General features: G+C 34.1%; 1 protein-coding gene across 1 annotated transcript in view; it reads right to left on the bottom strand.

Annotated features, from left to right (window-relative positions):
• The window catches only part of NHLRC2 (NHL repeat containing 2), a 43841-nt gene that overhangs the window by 24369 nt on the left and 5045 nt on the right, over positions 1-14427 (bottom strand). Inside the window, exons 3-5 of the mRNA XM_058189286.1 lie at positions 9047-9502; positions 8176-8297; positions 5981-6110 (exon numbers count right to left, since the gene is read on the bottom strand). Coding sequence (XP_058045269.1) covers positions 5981-6110; positions 8176-8297; positions 9047-9502 — 708 coding nt within the window. The remainder of the gene's footprint in view (positions 1-5980; positions 6111-8175; positions 8298-9046; positions 9503-14427) is intronic.

Raw genomic sequence — 14427 nt, forward strand, 5'->3', positions numbered from 1 at the left:
AAAATTCAAAATGTCAGCAACAACAGCAAATGTTGCTTATGCAATGAAAAAGACAAAACAGTAGATCATTTAACCAGTGGCTGTAGCAAAATCTCAGAGACTGATTATCTATAATGTCATGATTAAGCTGCCAAAATTATAGATTGGAAGCTTTGTCAGAACTTTGGGTTCAAATGCAGCAAAAATTACTAGAAACACCAAATTGACAAAGTTCTTGAAACTGAACAAGTCAGGATCCTGTGGGACTTTCAGATCCAAATAGATATCTGGCCCACAACACCCCTGACATCACTATTGTGAAAAAGAAAAGTCTGATTCGTTGATATTGCAATACCAAGTGATGCATGAATTGAAGAGAAACAGCTGGGGGAAAAAATCAAAATACTGTGATTTGCAAATTGAAGTTGAGTAAGCATGGAGGAAGAAATCAATGGTTGTACCAATAGTAATAGGAGCCCTTTGAGCAATACCCAAAGGGCTGCCAAGATGGACATTTTGAACTTATTACACCTAAATATCATGACTTGCAGAAAACCACCCTACTTGGAACTGCCTATATACTCAGATGCTACCTTAATATAGGGGTCCCCTATCCCGGTCTGTGGACTGGCACCAGTCCATGGCATGCCAGAAACCAGGCTGTGAAAACAAGTGATGCCCCATCTGCAGGATGCAGGCAGCACAAGAAACCAAACCTCCTCCACACCGCGGAAAAACTTCTCATCACTGAACTGGACCTTGGTGCCCAAAAGGTTGAGGAAAGCTACCTTAATAGCTCTTAAGCCCTTGGTTAGGACTTGAAATATTAAGTTTTTACTAGTCCCAGACTGTGAATTGAATTGAAAATTAAATCATATATATATGTGTGTGTGGGGGTCTAAACAGGCCTTCTCACGACCTGTTTAGTCATGAGAAGGCCTGTTTAGACTTCCCACACTTGAAATAAGAGCTAAAGATCAATACTCCTTCTCTGCTGTTTCTCCTGTATTTCAGAACACCTTGTGTCCAGAGATTTGTGAAGGCCATTCTCTCTAGGAATTTTATAAAGGTATTCAAACACAATTCCATCATTCTTTTAACTACTACAAATAGTTCTCAATTTATGGCCACAATTGGGACCAGAACTTACATAGTTAAACAATGTGGTTGTTAAGTGAATCATTCCTGATTTTACCTTCTATCCATAGTCATTAAGTAAATAACCATGGTTATTAATTGAATCACAAAGTTGTTAAGTGAACCTGGCTTCTTCCATTGACATTGCTTGTTGGAAGGTCGCAAAAGGAAATCATGTTGACCCTAGGATTCCACCATAAATACTTCCTGGTTGCCAAATGCCCGAAATTTGATCATGCAACTCCAGAGATGCTGTGATAGTTATTGTGAAGACCAGTCATAAAATCATCTTTTTCAGTACTGTTGTAACTTTGAATATCATTAAACAAATAATTACTGAGAATGGTTGCTATCTTAGGGATTTCTATAACTTTAGGTCTTTGTTTTGATTCAGAAATCCTTATGGTGCTGCAGTACATTTCAGCAACTTAAATATTTGATTATATCTTATCAATTTAAGATTTCCAAAAAGACAAAAAACAATTTTGATCAGAAATGGCATACTGTATTAAGGTGGCCAAGTTTGTGATTTTAAAAACAGCATAAAGTATATTTCTAAGCAGAAAGCTATTTCTTAGAAATACAATTTCCTATCTGCTTTTTCCATGTGATGAGTCCAGGCAAAGGAAAGGGAAGAAATCATTTTAATTTCTTTTGTGAAAGTAGCCTTAATTTCCAAAGGCTGTGTTGTCCAATAAAAGCAACAAGATTAGGGGTATGGATGGAAAATGATATTGTATTGACGCAATACCATTGTGTGCGTGACTTGAATCTTTTAAGAGCTGATGGGTTTTCCTTGTTCGTCCTAAATTATTATAGAGGAAAATATGTATTAATTATATAACACACACATATGAGCTTCTAAATTTCCTTTTGGAATTTATTTACACTGTACAATTAATAGCTCTGAAAAACCTTTATGACCTCAGTTCTTCCCAAGGGATTCATCATTTCCTGAAAAATAATAATTTCTTTTCTGGGAAAATATTTTAATACATTTAATAGATATAGTAAGTGAACAGTATAAAAGTAGAGCGCATCCTGGTGGACACTATTACGAACTAAAAACTGTAACAAAAACTTCTTACTATGATACAAATATTGGGGATTTCCAAGTTATCTGGTGAATTTTTGTAATTAACAAAATGTCATTTGTCATTCCTTAAAAACAAAACAAAATGCATGAACTAATCAATAATGAAATAATAAAATGGTGATTCAAACAGAAAAGCCATTATTATCCAATCAACCCTCCAAAACATCACATATCATGACCCAAAGCCCAAAGAAAGAACCAGGTCCTGAGAGGCTTTCTGAAGCCTATCAGAAAGGACAGGGCCAACTCTGTGGCAAGAACAAAATTGTTCGTAATTTCGTAGCACTGAAAAAGCATTCCTCCTGGAAAGATCTGGAATATACCTGCCCTCTCAGAATTTTTCAAACAGACACATATTATAGGGAGACGGAAATCCTGTAAGTAACCCAGTAGTGTGCAATGTAGGGCTCTAAAGGTGATATATATTATCTTGAATTGCACTCAGAAGCCAATTGAGAGATCATGTGAAGTCCTCAGTTAACAACCATGGGGTTCTGAGGTTACAATAGCAATGAGGTCATGTGTCATGCTTTATGAATGCATTGCTTAGCAATAGAAATTAGACTCCCAATTGCCATCATAATCTGAGGATTACCTTTAGTAGCTATGCTACAGTTTTTCTTTAGAAAAGTTCAAATGCAAGTAGAATTAAATGGTATCGTTGGAGAAGAAAAAAGAAATATTGCTACTGAATTCCTCTGGTGTTCAAAGAAACTGGAAATGTGAGTATGTCCCTTTCATAAAAACTACTACAATCCCAGATAAGGAATTTTTAAATTTTTAAAAAATCCTTTATGGTAACATACAAAATGTATTACCATAGCTAACCTGTAATGAGCTTCCCTTACAGAAATGGGCCAATGGCCCTTCTAAAACCATTACTATCTGCAATAATATTACCATACTATCTGCAGAACAAGAGCCATATTAGCGTAGTGGTTAAGGCATTGGTTAGAATCCGGGAGACTATGAATTTAGGCACAAACCGAGTTGTGGGCCAGTTACCTTCTCTCAGTCCTAAGAAGAAGGCAATGGCAAACCACTTCTGAAAAAACTTGCCAAGAACAGACAGCAAGAACTGAATGTGGAATATATTGATCCATTTGCCAATGTTGGTTGTTAGAAATCTTCCTTCTTTAAATAATACCAATACATAAAGTTGACAATCATTGTCACAAGATATATTTATATTAAACTCCTTAATGGTTTATACTGTATCTGATGATTTCTGCTATGGAACATCTGATTTTATTTTTAAATAAAAATGAAAAACTCTTGCCAAGAAACCACTTTATTTTCTGCAATAATATCTATTTATTTTCGGAGAATAAGAAGAAAAAAACTGAATTTAATTGAGTTGCAGAATGTGACATGTTATGCATTTAAGTCCATGAATGTGAAGAGTGATGTTTTCAATCACAAGTTGTCTTTTAAATAGGACAAATGTACATTAATTTTTTTTTTACAAAACACTTAAATACTACCATAAGTTGTGTAATATTATATATACTTACCCTTCACCAGGACTTTTTGTCATATATGCATATATGCTACATATTTTAATATTATTTACTTAAAATTCTTATTTTATGTGGCATTATAGACTTTTGCTAGCTATGCACACAAAAGCTTGAATCATAGTTACACTTATAGATCATAACACCAAGGTCTTAGATCTGTGTCTTTCAGAAAGAATGCAGCTATCAAGAACACTTCACACTTCAACCAAAAATGCGTTTAGCACTGCTTGATTTCAATAGCACTGAATAAAAATAGATGAGAATGGAAAGAACATCCTCTGCATGTACATGTTGAAAAGCACATGGTCAGTAATAAAGTAGTAAGATGCCAATGCTATTCAAAAGCACTAGAGCCAGAAATTTTTTTTTATTTTGAAAGTTAAAATATTAAATATTCCTATTAAATTCAGAAAAAGATTAAACTATATGCTATATATGTTTAAATTGTCTTTGTTGTTACAAAATGAATGTATGTTCCTAAAAAAAATTGCTTCTCTTGATGTCTTGAATGAATATACACACATTGTCATGTTTTAATATAATTAGAGCCAGACTTTTTGGCTTTATGACCATGTAATTTATATTTTGTACTACTATTTTGTTTAATCTTACTGAAAAAAGCAATGAAATTATACATTTGATTGACTCCAATTCTGCCATTTAGATTTCATGTATTTGCTATTGAAAAGAGCTGTTTTCTATATACAATACCCCCAAATCCAGAAAACACCTCTTTAAAAGTTTTCTTGATTTTGGAACAGCAACTATCAATATATTTAATTTACTATGTTTCTTCCTTAACTAAAAATTAAAATTAAAAATATAATTTTTCTAAATTTAATATGCATAATCAAGTAGTGTTTATAACTTCTTAAAACTTATATTTTTTTATAATATGAAAATTGACAGGTAAATTTTATATTACCTAAAAACAAGTATAAAAGGATAGAAGAGGATTTACTTTCCTAATAAAATAGTTTGTAAGGAAAATAGTTATTTACTCACTACTTAGATACACTTAACCATATTGTTGAAAATTAGATTAAAATATTAATCTAATTTAATTAAATTAAATGGGTCTATAATTTTTCTCAGATTTTTCTCCCCTTTCACTTACATATCTGAAAACAAAATATTTTGCATACATGAATAAAATGAGTAGCAAACCATTTTAGAGCAGTAATCTTAAACAAGAACCCTCATGAATAAACTGTATTTAGTATTAAAACATGGAAAATATTCTACATTTTTAACTTTATAATAATTGGTCATTGGGACCAAATGTTTGTTCTTCCAAGCTTTTGGACTTGTACTTAAGCCTATCCCCAGCAAACTTTTCAATCTCCAGGATATGTGCATTGGGCTGTTCTATGCATAGTGTTTATGTGGTGTCTGATTGTATGTGGCTGTTAGTTGTTGAGTGGAGGGTTGATGGTTGCCTTTAAAATCTGTGTGATACAAAGTTTCCTTGAAGGTAGGAGAAAATTCTAGTGTAATTTACCAGATTCCCTGCATTGACTGCCCCTAGGACTACGTAGCACACACAGATCTGAATTCACTGGTGGTCTTACATTGCAATGAATAAGGACATGCATTCAACTTCATATCTACTAAGATTGTTGGATGAGAAAGGACAAAAATAGTCAGAGAAATGATTGAAACATGGGAAACAGTCAACAGGAGTGCTGATTTACCACTATCTTACCAGGTACTTAGAAGCTGAGATCTCAGCAGCACAAGGAACAATAATCAAAGACTTAATAGCTGGCCATCAACCACCCAATCAACAATTAAAAGCCACACACAACCAGGCACCATTTAAATACTATGCACAGAAGAGCCCAGTGCATACACTCTGTGAGATTGAAAAGTTCCCTGAAGATGGGCTCCAGCATGAGTCCAAAAGCTTAGATGAACAAACCTCTGGTCCGGATGACCAACTCAGATTAGATCCTGCAACATTATCCTGGGACATGTATATTTGCCTTCATTTGCAAAATTATTTTGCTACAAGATACAAAATTATATATTTAATATGCAGGTTATGCATCTGGACATATAACTGAGCACAACTAAAAAAATTGTGATTGCCTTCAACACACAGAAATTATTGTAAATATTGATGACTCATAATTCTGCGTGCTCATGAGATAAGGGAAGGGATCAGTAGAACTGGCAATGGTATTAAGCAGACTACAATCATTGAAAAAAGCATCATAAATATAAAATATAAACATCATAAAAATACCTAAGCTTCCCAAAGTTATATCCCACGGTGAACTAATAGGCTGCTCATCTCCTTTGGCTCCTCCTTCCTTATCAGTGCCTTGTATTCCAATTCCTGCAACAGTGCTCACTAACTCCAACCGCAGGTCAATCTAGAATCAATTGTTAATTTATTTTAATAAAGGAGAATATGTGTAATTCAGGGTTGATCTGTGGAATTACTGGTATTTTCTGAGCTTGTTACTAATTACAAACCAACAAACAAACGAAGTCAAAGAGCACAAAGAATTTACATTAATTTATTTTTTCAGTAAACTTTTAAAATGGTACATCTTTTTATACTATTAACCATTTTTAATAAAATACCTTTAATACTTTAATATTTATTTTGAACATACTATACTTGTGCAAGCAAAGACAGCTTGCTTGTACCCTGCTTTAGAGTTAGTACTAGAGTAGCACATATCTTTAATTTTGAAATAGTTTATATCTTTAGTGAAGAATTTATATCTTGTCTGCTGGGGTAACAATGGTTTTTTTCAATTAAAACATTGGTTGTCAAAGTGTGGTCTGGAGACCTGGGAGTCCTTGAGAACTTTTCAGGGAGTCCAAAAGTCAAAGATACAAATACTTTAAATTTTATAAATTTTAATTTCTAATTTACTAATCCATAAATATAAGCTAAATCTCTTTAATGTCCTCAAACATTTTTAAGAATGTAAAAAGGTCCTGAGACAAAAATGTTTGCAAACCACTAGATTACATCAAAATATATAAAGCAAATGATTTCTATGAAATGAGATAATAAAGTTCATTAATTGAAATAAAAGTTACACTAATTGAGTATCTATAGGATTAATCCACAATATAAATTAATGACAAAAAAATTTATGTAAAAAAATATAGAACAGTATAAATGAAAACCTGGCTTTTTAAATCTTAATTCTAAGAGTAGTGAGTAGACATAGTAATCATTTCAGATGTTACAATTCAATAGAAAACACTAGCATGGAAAGTTTTGAACTTCTTACTAACACTACATGACAAGTAGAGATAATTTCATATATGCAGAATCTAAGTTGGTTGGAGATTATTATCAGCACCAAGATACCGATATTTTGGGATGCCAATTAAAATACGGTTTGAAATGGAACATATTAAAAAGTTACAAAATGGTTTTCATGGAAAGAATATGAATGAGATGCATATATGCACACATTTTTCTATGCTGAAAACAACTGATTTCTAACAGTCCATGTTTCGCAACTGCCTCACAGTGATTGTTCAGTGATAATAACAGTGATAAAAAAGTAACTTTTGAGATCAGTGTCTTCATTTAGGAATAAAAATTTATGAAAAAGAGACTTTGCAGCATCTCTGTCCCGTGTTTGTCATTAAAATCAGCTCATATGTGTTGTCCTATGCCTGACCTGTTTTCTCTCCCCATCCCACCTGAACATGTTCCTTCTTCTTGATCTGCTTTTCTCTGCAGTGCAGCTCTTTCCTGAAAGGTGCTAACTGCAAGTTAACGAACTCAGATCTGTGACCTTAATTAGTTGATTAGAACTCTCGTACTGCCTGCCACTGACAAGAATGTAATTAATTTCACAATGAAGGCTTTTTGGCTCCTAAGCAGCTCACAGCTGCCGCAAATGTGCAGCGGGTGCTTACTAATAATTTTTTCTTCTCCACTGAATGTAAATGCAAACATTAATTTCCTTCTTGCTAGCATTGGGACTGTGTTTCAAAGGGTGGGAGAATGGTAAAAAAAAAAAAAGACTGTTAGATTTTATAGTCTTTTACTCAGCTTCTTTGTGTGTGAACATTTTTCACTGTTGGAACTCGACCCGTTGTTTGGAGCCATATCCCTCCGATGCCATGAAGCAAAGGATAGTTGAAATAAAATCATAAGCACAGTTACAGTCATGTGACAAGGTGGCTGATCCCAACTGCAGTTGCTAAATGAGAATTACCTACATTTAGTAAATTGCTTTAAAAGCTTATACAGAAAGAAAAATAATACTTTTTTCTATCTACTTGAATTAAAAATATATTTAGAAATACTATTGCTGGTCACATTGCATAACCCTTGAATAATTGTGTCAGCATTAGTTTTTATCCATATAAAAATTCAAGGTAAGGACCAGGTTAGGGACAGATTGTCTATATTGTTGCTAAATTGGTACTGACATGATAGAACATAATCAATCAATTTACCTTTCTAATTAGATGGTTTTCTGTATCTGCTACATAAATAATACTGTTCTTTATGGCAACTCCTTGTGGAGAATTGAATGATGCTTCTGAAAAATTTCCATCATTTCTTCCTCTGTCTGGTCCTTGAACAAAAATAACATAAAACAAAAGTATAACTTTTGCTAGAGGTCAACAATGGGTACACAGTCAAGTCAAATTTAGGTTGCAATGAATTTTATTTTACATTAATTAGAACAGCAATATAGCTGTGGGTCTAATCAAATAAAATTAATATTAGTCGATATGTTTAATATTTTTCCACTGAAAAGTATAGATTTTTTTTCAAAAGCAGAATTTTTAAACTTATAGAATGCCTTGCAATATAATCTGTTAATCTTTAAACATTAACAAACACACACATTTATTGTATCTACAACCATTTCCTTTAAAGATTCAGCTTTCAAAGACAAAGAGTTGTGTAATATAATGCAAAATGGAATGCAATGCCAAGAAAACATGAAGTCAGCTATGTACTACAATAAGCAACCTCTAATTGAATTTCATAGTGTACTGCTCATATTATTTGTAGTATACCAGTTTCAAGTCTGAAAAATGTGACATCATTTTCAGGATTTATTAAGTTTTGTATGGTTATTAGAGCTCAGAATTAGATAATTATTTATTTGCAGCTCCATATACACTCAAAGAAGCTAATTTTAATATAGCTAATATAGTTTGCAATATTAAAGAATTGAGGAAGACAGACAGAATTCAGAATTTGCCATGAGAGTTGTCAGGGTAAAATGCAAGGTTTTAAAATAATTTTATTTTAATCATTAATCAACAAAACAATAAAGTATCAGATCTTTAAATATATTTAGATTACCCTTACCTCCAATGATGTGCAGAATGTGACCATTTTTTTCTACAACCAAAATCCTATGATGTCCCGCATCTGCTATTACCAAGGTGTTTTCAGAACTATCTACTGCAATTTTCCCAGGGAACAGCAAAGGTGAAGATGACAAAGAGTCTCTATATAGCTGTGTTCTAATTCTATTACTATTAATTTGTCTTTGTTCTTTGTAGTATTTTAAGGCTATAGATGTAAATAGAAATAGTTTGTCCTTATGCCCTTCACCAATCAAACTGAACAAGATATTGCCACGAGGTCCAACAATTACCAAGGTTGGCCAACAGGACACTTCTAGCTCATGCCAGAGGGTTGCATTAACATCATTTACCACAGGATGAGTGATGTTATATCTAAGAACAGCACTTTTGATGTTATCCAAAACTTTTTCATTTGGAAATTTTGCTGAATGAACACCTATAACAAGGACACCATCTGAAAGCAAGAGAAGAAACAAACAATGAGATTTATGGCATTGACAATGAAACATTTAAATATTATTTATACACACACACACACACACACACACATAAAGTCACATCTTTCTCTCTCTTTCTCTCCATATGTATGTATGTATGTATGTATGTATGTATGTATGTATGTATGTATGTATGTCTTTGGTTATTCGGGTTTTCTCCCGTGTAAAATTGGAAGTGTCTTGGCGACATTTCGACGAAGTCTCATTCGTCATCTTTATGCTGGTGTTTACAGCTTTGTGCTTCTAGGAGCAATGTGTGATCGCAGCTGTTTCTTCCTTTTAACAGCTGCGATCACACATTGCTCCTAGAAGCACGAAGCTGTAAACACCAGCCTGAAGATGACGAATGAGACTTCGTCGAAATGTCACCAAGACACTTCCAATTTTATGCGGGAGAAAACCCAAATAACCAAAGACCTACATACAAACACCCGCAAAAACCTCAAAAAACTGTAAGCTTATACAGGCTTATACACTGTAAGCCGCCCTGAGTCTTCGAAGAAGGGCGGGATATAAATGTAAATAAAACAAAAACAAATATTATATATATATATGTATGTATGTATGTATGTATGTAAGTAAAAGTTCCCCTCGCACATACGTGCTAGTCGTTGCCGACTCTAGGGGACGGTGCTCATGTCCGTTTCAAAGCCGAAGAGCCAGCGCTGTCCGAAGACGTCTCCGTAGTCATGTGGCCGGCATGACTCAACGCCAAAGGCGCACGGAATGCTGTTACCTTCCCACCAAAGGTGGTCCCTATTTTTTCTACTTGCATTTTTACGTGCTTTCGAAACTGCTAGGTTGACAGAAGCTGGGACAAGTAACGGGAGCTCACCCCGTTACACGGCAGCACTAGGGATTTGAACCGCCGAGCTGCCGACATTTTGATCGACAAGCTCATATATGCCACATTTAATAAACCCAGTTGGAATTCTGTTCTGTTGCTGGGATGCATGGGATAAGCTAGATAGTTATACTATGTATGTGGTTTTCAGCAAGAACAAACATATAGAGAACTTCATTGTAAAAATATATAGGTGTCTAATACCAGTGTTATAAAATGTGCTAGAGGCTTATTGCTCTTATTAGATCAAAATGCTTTCCTGTTGGCTGACTCCTCTAATTCTAATAGATAACTTTTGCTCACCCTGGAAGCAGACAATATAGCATAAGTTGACTTCATATGGGTTATCTCTATTACAGTATTCTTAATACGTTAATACATTATATTCAAAGTAAACAATTAATTATTCAAACAATAAGGGGCATGTAATTCCAGATGGCTATTCCAACAAAATAAAATTTAAAGCTACACTCAACATATTTTCATCTGCATTTCGATAAGGCAGGTATAGTAAAATCCCTGTAGCTAAGCACATTTGCCCATGTGGGGATGGGGATTGTAACTTTCTCAGACTTATTATTATTAAATTGTACATTTTATGTGGTCAACCTACATTTGTAAATGGAAAGGCAAAACTGCCTAATTTTTCATACTTGTTTTTTTATTAATATCATTTAGAAGTATGTGAAAGTATTCTTTAGAATGCTTTGGAATATTTGGGAGAGGGTAGTGCAACTTTGATTTTTTCACATGAGCTGTCAAGAAAGGCATCCAGTAGTTTAGAATAAATTTCTTTATATTAGCAATAGCAATAGCACTTAAGACTTATATACTGCTTCATAGTGCTTTACAGCCCTCTCTAAGCGGTTTTTAGAGTCAGGATATTGCCTCCAACAATCTGGGTTCTCATTTTACCAACCTCAGGATCGAAGGCTGAGTCAACCTTGAGCCTGGTGAGATTCGATCTGCCAAACGCCTGGCAGCCGGTGATCAGCAGAAGTAGCCTGCAGTACTGCACTTTAACCACTGTGCCACCTCGGCTCATATATTGAGTTAAATTGACTTACCACACCATTTTATCTAGCTCAATGCTGTCTATCTTAATGGCAATGAAAACTTTTAAGGTTCATACACAACTTTTTTTCTACTCAATCAGGAATTAATCATGGCCTTTTTGCATGTAAAACAAAGGGCTTATCAATACAGAGGCTGGTGGTGTCAAAAGAGCAAGATGAAAGCATTCTGTTCTGTTTTGTTGTATGTGTTGATGTTGTACACATACCAAGGAATAGGGCTGTGACCGTAATGCTTTAGCTGCCATCTTTCCTCACCCTGCCCCTCAAAGCCCTTGTCTGCTACTGAGTTATCACTTTTTCCTTCATCATAGAAACAGTACTGCAGTGACGTTCTGGGAGACTAACAATGAAATTTAGAGACAGTTTTTGCAATGGAGACAAAAGATAAATTGATATACTTAGCCAAGATTTGGATCCTATAATTGTTTTAGATCTGTTTAATTATAATTCTGTTTTTCTTAAACTTTATTTTTATTATTGCTAACTACTTAGAACAATTCCAAAGGAAAACCTGGATGTATATTTCATAAACAAATTATATTTTCCTGATTTTTCTTTAAATATGTAACAGCACTTGGGGTCAGATTGCCCCTCCTTAGTATATATTCTTGGGGTAACACAGAAGAGATCAAGGATTGTCAAAATAGATTTCTAAAATTCATAATAAAGCATTAAAATGAGAAAGCCCAAAGCTACAGCCTCAGCATCAAGATTTAAGCTAAGAAAGGGAGCAGCCTCAATCAAGACAAAGCAACAAATAAAACTTGGAGTCTTGTTTAACACTGCACATATTATAACATACCTTTATGGTGGTTAACATACTGACAGCTTATACAATCAACTTCAAAATGACCCCCTACAGTAATTTTACAAACCAGAAGACTGGATAACAAAATTGGACATTTCAGTGGGATGTCTGAGGCTATGGTTCTTTGTCTTTCTCTCAAGGTTATTCTCGCACCCACTTTACAAGACAGGATAAAAGACATTCAGAGAGGAACTGTTATAATGTTCTTCTGAGAAAAAGAAGTCCCAGAAATCTTGTTCATCTTTCTATTATGCAGAGTTGACACAATATCACCGTAAATAACCTTGTACTCTGTTAAGAGACAGAATCCTAGGTCAAAAGAACTGAGGAAATGATAGGTCTGATTTCAGTATCCTTTCCCACATGCTTAAGTGACTTTTATATTGTATTTAATTAAATTTATTACCAAGTAGAACAAATGCTTTTAATAGTTTAGAATTCAACTGGTTTTTTTTCTGCTATAAAAACGACCTGATAAAGAGTATCAAGGGTACTGCAATAAATAATAAAACATTTCATGCACTATCTTTTCATTTAAGTTTAGAATAAGAGTTCAAAAAGTGATACAAGATTTAATAGAAATAAGGATAATGCTGCACTCTGCTTATCATTTTGAAGACATACAGAAGTCTGCAAGAATTTATAAATTATTCTTCCTTCCTCTTCCTATTTTAAGAATTGAAGATAAGCAGCAGAATTAATGCAGACTGGACTTCTAGAGCTGCTACCATCTGTACTGTATAAGTAGAATTTAGTCTTACTGCACAAGTGAAAGTTGTTATTGTGTTTCCTTTCACTAAATAGCCAAAAGTGAATGCTATTTGGTTATGAGTACATATTCATTGAAACGAAGGAGTAGCAATAGCATTTAAACTTAAAATACCACTTCATAGTGTTTTTACATCCCTCTCTAAGTGGTTTACAGAGTCAGCATATTGCCCCAACAATCTGGGTTCTCATTTTACCAACCTTGCAAGGATGGAAGGCTGAGTCAACCTTGAGCCAGTCAGGATCAAACTGATGGCAGTTGGCAGAGTTAGCCTGCAACATTGCATTGTAACCACTGTGCCACCATAACATAATATCAATGACACTAAATATATCTATTAAAAGCTGAACAGAAATGGCAATGAGATATAATAAAATAGCAAATTTCATCATTTCAATAAATAAAAATACGACAGAAAATATAGCACATAAATTATTAATGATTATGCAATACATTCATGTTTTACACTGCTATTACCCTGTTTTCCCCAAAATAAAACATCCCCTGATAATAAATCCAATTGGGCTTTTGAGCACATGGCAATAAGGCCAAACGCTTATTTCAGGGTTCAAAAAAATATAAGACAGAGTCTTATTTTCGGGAAAACACTGTATATAATTTTGCTACTAAAATGGGATCTGCTAGTTCTACCCCTATTTCTGCTGCTTGTAATTTCGTTTGAAAGATAAGCAAAACTTCACAGTTGTTTCAATGCACAGTGAAGCATTAGACAAAAAAAGAGAATGAATGAAAAATCATAGAACACAGCCTGTTATTTGTTCTGATTTTGTATAGGTCAAAGTAATAATCCAGAATTTGTATTTAGGCAAATCAATTTGATTAGAATAATACGTTTTCTGTTTAAAAGAAAAGTAAACTATATTTTAAGACAATTTCATTGACAACAGAGCAAAAAGAATAAAAAACTGCACAGTAAAATTCTAGGATCAGGCTAGATTTAAAACTGCATTGAAAAAGAACTGGCTCTATCCCAAAGTATTTCTGTCAAGAAGCATTTCCTCATACAGCAGTCCAACAGGTCATTTCCAGACTGTCAATGTGATAAGAATGTGCATTAGGGTTTAAAATAACCTTGTGAATACCATTATGAATTCAGAAATAGCCCTAGCAAGGATAAGACAGGAAAGCATTAGACAAATATGTTAGTTGGCATTAATTCCTATAGATTTGATGCATGTATCAATAAAGGTAAAGGTTCCCCTCGGACATACATGCTAGTCGTTCCTGACTCTAGGGGGTGGTGCTCAACTCCTTTTCAAAGCCGAAGAGCCAGCGCTATCCGAAGATGTCTCCGTGGTCATGTGGCAGGCATGACTAAACACCAAAGGCGCACGGAACGCTGTTACCTTCCCACCAAAGGTGGT

Source organism: Ahaetulla prasina, chromosome 6 (genome assembly GCF_028640845.1).
Source record: "Ahaetulla prasina isolate Xishuangbanna chromosome 6, ASM2864084v1, whole genome shotgun sequence".
Lineage (NCBI taxonomy): Eukaryota > Metazoa > Chordata > Lepidosauria > Squamata > Colubridae > Ahaetulla > Ahaetulla prasina.